The sequence below is a fragment of the Epinephelus lanceolatus genome, chromosome 21 (genome assembly GCF_041903045.1).
Source record: "Epinephelus lanceolatus isolate andai-2023 chromosome 21, ASM4190304v1, whole genome shotgun sequence".
In the NCBI taxonomy this organism is placed as follows: domain Eukaryota; kingdom Metazoa; phylum Chordata; class Actinopteri; order Perciformes; family Serranidae; genus Epinephelus; species Epinephelus lanceolatus.
The window spans coordinates 19,248,427-19,253,368 of NC_135754.1; the positions used below are offsets into that span (position 1 = coordinate 19,248,427).

A 4,942-nucleotide genomic window follows, 5' to 3' on the forward strand; every position below is an offset into this window, starting at 1 on the left:
TTTAAAACTATTTTTGGTTATGGGTTAATACAACCCAAAACTACTGCATTCAAACAAACTAAAAATCAAGTGTGCTCAGGATTTTTAATTTGATATATTGATATTTGAGTTCCACAGTTACAACACTGTCAGTTCCTCTTTATTCTGCGCTGGCAAAATGTCAAATTGCAAACTTCCCTTGTGAAGAATTTCAGCAACTAAGACTAAAGTGCATTTTGAAACAACTTGCCTCTCTTCTCACTATACCTCATGGCCTCGCTGAATCCTATATCTCATTTCTATCAGTGCAGCCTTCAGTGCATGCATGTGTGTGCTCAATACACTTCGCATCACTCAGTAGGACACTGGTAGCTCTTAATCCAGGCTAAATCCTCCAGTGTGCCCCAGTGCAGGTAGATAATTGAGCAAATGACCATGACATGCATTATCTGGTGGCTGTTGCCCCAGTTGTCAAAGGCGCCGGGGACAAAGCGCTCAGGGATCTGGATGATGTTGACCAGCCCTCCCAGTACAGCTAGAGAGTCCATGATGACGAAGAGACGCAGGGAGTTTGGGCTGCCCACCCCGCTGCCGTACACCCTGAACAGGAAGAGGATGAAGCGGAACAGGGCCTGCCAGATGAACGCTCGCAGGCGCAGGACATTAGTGCGGGCAGTGGTGGCACAGTAGATGCCGTAGGCTGACAGGAGGATGTAGGCCAGCAAGGCAGTGTGTCGCGTGGTTGGGTAGCAAAGGAGGGTGATGTGGATGATGGGAAGTGCACCTAGTGACAAGAGGGAAGATACACAAGTGAATAAACAACAGTAAATATACAAAGTTAGATGCTATAAAGGTGTAGACTAGAGACTTGGACTGGAGTCAGTTTTAAAGGACCAGTGTGTAGGATTTAGTGGCATCTAGTGGTGAGGTTGTAGACTGCAACCAACTGAAAACCACTCTGCTCACTTTCCATTCCCAAACATCGTAAAAACTACAGTGGCCTTTAGGTAACCTAAAACACAATCTATGTAGAGGCAGTGTTCGGTTTGTCCATTCAGGGCTACTGTAGAAACATGTTGGAACATGGCGGGCTCTGTGGAAGAGGACCCGCTCCCTATGTAGAAATTAACATCTCATCCTAACCTAACAAAAACACAATTTTACTTTTAGGTGATTGTACACTAATGAAAACATATTTATGAATATTATATTCTGCCTATAGAACCCCAAAAATCCTACACACTGCTAATTTAAAGGTCCAGTGTTTGCATACTGCAGTATTTCATTGGAAACAGTATGCAATTCATTGGTTTCAGACAAACAAAAATATCTAGTGTACTGTTTAGGTGTACTATAAAACATATTAGTATGGAATTTTGTGTGCAGGATAAGTCTCTGCTCGAACTTTATCATGATGGTGACAAGACTTCAAGAGGTCACTGCTCCCAGCCAAGAAATGGTCACAAAAATCCCCATATAGCCATGATTTATTGTTTTTAAACTTAAACTTTTAAACTTTGAGTTTTTATTTTGTTTTATTTTATTTTATTGTTTGTATTGTTTTTATTTCATTTTATTTTCATTTTATTTTATCTTATCCTATTTTATTTCATTATTTTTATTTTATTTATTTATTTAAAAAAATATTTTACTTTTATTTTATTGTGTTTTATTTTACAGATTAAACAAACAAGACATACATTATTAATAAGTAAGCTTGAGACACCGGAGGGGGGTTTTGTAATTACCTTTGGACAGAGCCAGGCTAGCTGTTTCCCTCTGTTTCAAGTCTTTATGCTAAGCTAAGCTAACCATCTCCTGCCTCCAGCTTCATCAGACTGACACAAGAATGGTGGGCCCACTCTGGCAAGAATGCAAATACACGTGCTTCCCAAAATGACAAATTATTCCTTTAAGATAGCTTTGAACAGAAAATCAATTAATGGTCAGCATTTTAGCCATGATAAAGATTTGTAATTTGCTTATGAAGACTTGTCTTGCTCCAAAAGACTTTGAAACATGAGTGTGAAAGTTCATTCTTGGCTTTGAATGTATTTGAAAAGTATTCTGACATACTCTATCTAATCTGATCACATTCATTACTAGACTACCAAACCACATGCTGATTTAAAGCTCCAGGAAAAAAGCTAGAAAATGAAAAGTTAAATAATCAGATAGAGGACAACAGACCCAGCTGTTGTAGCATTAACAACTTACCCAAGGTGTTAACCAGACAGACCCCAAACATGTCCAGGGACAGCAGGGTGTCGTACACATGTTCTCCTCCCACATGGTTCATGAATATGTGATAGACCACTGAGCCCACAGTGGGGGAGAGGCAGGCCAGGTAGTGGACCACACAGATCCAGCCACTGTCCACCTCCATCCAGGGGATGCTGAAAGGCAGCAGCACCAAGAAAAGGAAAAAGGGGACGCCTGAGGTGACCAGGAGATGAAGAGGAAAGAGGAGAAATTAAATGAAAGAAGAAAAGAGGGGAAAATGTGTTAAAACCAGCACCAATGCAAGTCCCCTAGAAAGCCATCTAAATTGAAATTGTAAGCCTTTATTGCCTAAAAGTTTAGTTGGGTTGATGCCTATGTAGATAAGATAAGCCATCATCCATCACCAGAGGGGAACTTCAGGTGTTGCAGTAAAATGGAGAAACAGCAGAATGAAAATCAGAATAAATAGAATAAGAGGAACATACTAGTATAAGAGTAAAGGAAGTAGCAAAACAGCCAAAAGTACATAATAAAGAATATCAAATGTAATTAGTATAAAATGGTATAGTATAGTATAGTATAGTATAGTATAGTATAATATGTACATAATAACATTTATTATTATTGTAAATATAATGAATGATTATTATAATATAATGCTAATAAGAAATATATAAAAATAAAAATAGATAATATAATTTTTAGTATAAAATGTATATGATATTAACATATAATATTAATTATTATTAATATAAATATAATGAATAAATATTATAATATAAGATGAAATATATATGAAAATAAAAATAAATAAATATAAATAATATCTTATAATTATTTCAATATAATAACAATAATTAGTATTAATTTTTTATGTAGTACTTTCCAAGCTTAAGCAAATTTACATTATAATAGAATTTTAAAAAATCTAATAATTCTAATAATGATAATATAACAATAAATATAAAATAAATAAAATGTAATAAATATAAAATAATAAATATATGCTATAATAATATAATTATTTTGATATAATAATAATTTTAATAATAATAATAATTAGTATTATTTTATTTATATAGCACTTTTCAAGCTTAAGCACAAATTTACATAATGAGATTTACAAAATCTGATCCATGATTCTCTGTATGACACAAAAATTATGAACATTAAAGCACATACATCAAACAATTAAACAGCACTGGGCACATACATGAACAGACGGAAGTCAGCAGGTATAATTAAATATCACTGCATGAAGATCAATATGAGGAATTTGATTTAGTGCTTCCTCCGTTTGTTTCTTTACCAGATATGTGACAGATACAGCAGTTGGCTACATGCATAGAGAAATGTGAGCGACGCTCTGAAGCTAATGCCCTTCACTTCCCCTTAGTAAGAGTGTTAGCCTTAATGAACTTATGGGATAGCCAAGGAGAAAATGGAGCATGAGGGAGATGTTAGCAGAGGTTCAAGGTTGGGCTTGTTTCAGCTCATGCACAGTTAAATTTACATTTTTGCTTGTCTTTGTTCAACTTAAGTCGAGTTTAAATTTGTAAGCCTTACATCAAAGGGGAATATTTAATAAAATATATTAAGATACTATAAACTTGCAGCTGCGGTCTATGCAAACTCATGCATCTGCAAGATGGTTTGCCTGTTATGATGCACACAGCGAGGGCATTTACAGCTGAAAAGTGTCAGCCAGCTACACACCTTTAAAGACCTTGTTAACAGCAGGATATTTCCAGGTCAGGGATTCCCAGGGCAGATTACAGCTAATACCCCCTATCCTCATTACACCTCCTCGTTCAGCATGCTTATAACTGGCCATAAGTGAGAGTAGTGGACACCTGTGACCTGTTTTGTTTGTGCAACCCTTGTATGAGTTAAATGGTGGGAAACATTTGCTCTGTCTCTTACTGTGAAGATAATGCAGATAACTGACATTTTTATATTTAGTCCAAACTGACACTTTCCTAGATAAATAGCAGTGTAAAGAAAGGGCAATGCACATTTATTTTCTGGACTTACCATGGGTGTAAATGTTCCCCAGCTCATTGTGCATGTAAAAGAGGCTCCTGAGGCACTCATGAGCTGTAGACACTGGCCGGTACCCCGTCAGGACATACTTGTTGAACTGAAGGTGCTGAGGGGTCTTTGCAAAGTCCAACAGCCGGGGTCCTTCACAAAGCACCATCACTACTTCCTGCAGCCAATGCCCCTCACATTTAGTTGACAGTACAAAACAGGTTCCTCACCATTTACATCCTAAACGAGGCCACACTCAGGACTCTTGAGGCACGGTCGTGAACACAACGAGCCGGAAACTGTGTTCCTTGAAATCCATCACTGGACAGGTGTAATTCCAAGCAAGCAACCTGTTGAGCTGGCCAAGTGGCATGCTTTCAGTCAGGCCAATCAGCGAAGGGCTCTTAGCCATAAGCTGGGGTAATCCTCACAAAAAGCCATGTGCAGTATCACAGCTGCTCCATGTCACGGCTCATAACTGACACACACCTCAACTTTAACAGCTCTGTATTTCCCTCATTACACGCTGTACATGTTCCTATTCCCCATGCTTGTATACAACTGTGCTGCATTCAGGATGATCTGGGGATTACAACACTTTAAGAGGTGGATGTTTGTCTTACCTGCACTGATAACTCCTCAGCATGTGCATTTAAACAATGGTTTCTGATTTTGCTGTAGCACACTAAATGTACAAACGAGTCCACTG

General features: G+C 37.6%; 1 protein-coding gene across 1 annotated transcript; it reads right to left on the reverse strand.

Annotated features, from left to right (window-relative positions):
• Positions 1-199: 199 nt before the first annotated feature.
• Positions 200-4,522, reverse strand: paqr4b (progestin and adipoQ receptor family member IVb). Its single transcript, XM_033611149.2, has 3 exons — positions 4,237-4,522; positions 2,197-2,415; positions 200-763 (listed from the first exon to the last, which is right to left on the reverse strand). Exons 1-3 carry the CDS (start codon positions 4,400-4,402, stop codon positions 330-332), a joined length of 819 nt encoding a protein of 272 aa, XP_033467040.1. The 5' UTR covers positions 4,403-4,522; the 3' UTR covers positions 200-329.
• Positions 4,523-4,942: the final 420 nt, after the last annotated feature.

Bases quoted from the DNA above. Each gene is read 5' to 3' on its own strand.
- paqr4b (XM_033611149.2), bottom strand. From the start codon at position 4,402: ATGGTGCTTTGTGAAGGACCCCGGCTGTTGGACTTTGCAAAGACCCCT. The intron at 2,416-4,236 runs GTAAGTCCAGAA...TGGTCACCTCAG, and splicing joins GGGGAACATTTACACCCATG to GCGTCCCCTTTTTCCTTTTC. The intron at 764-2,196 runs GTAAGTTGTTAA...TCTTGTCACTAG, and splicing joins CTGTCTGGTTAACACCTTGG to GTGCACTTCCCATCATCCAC.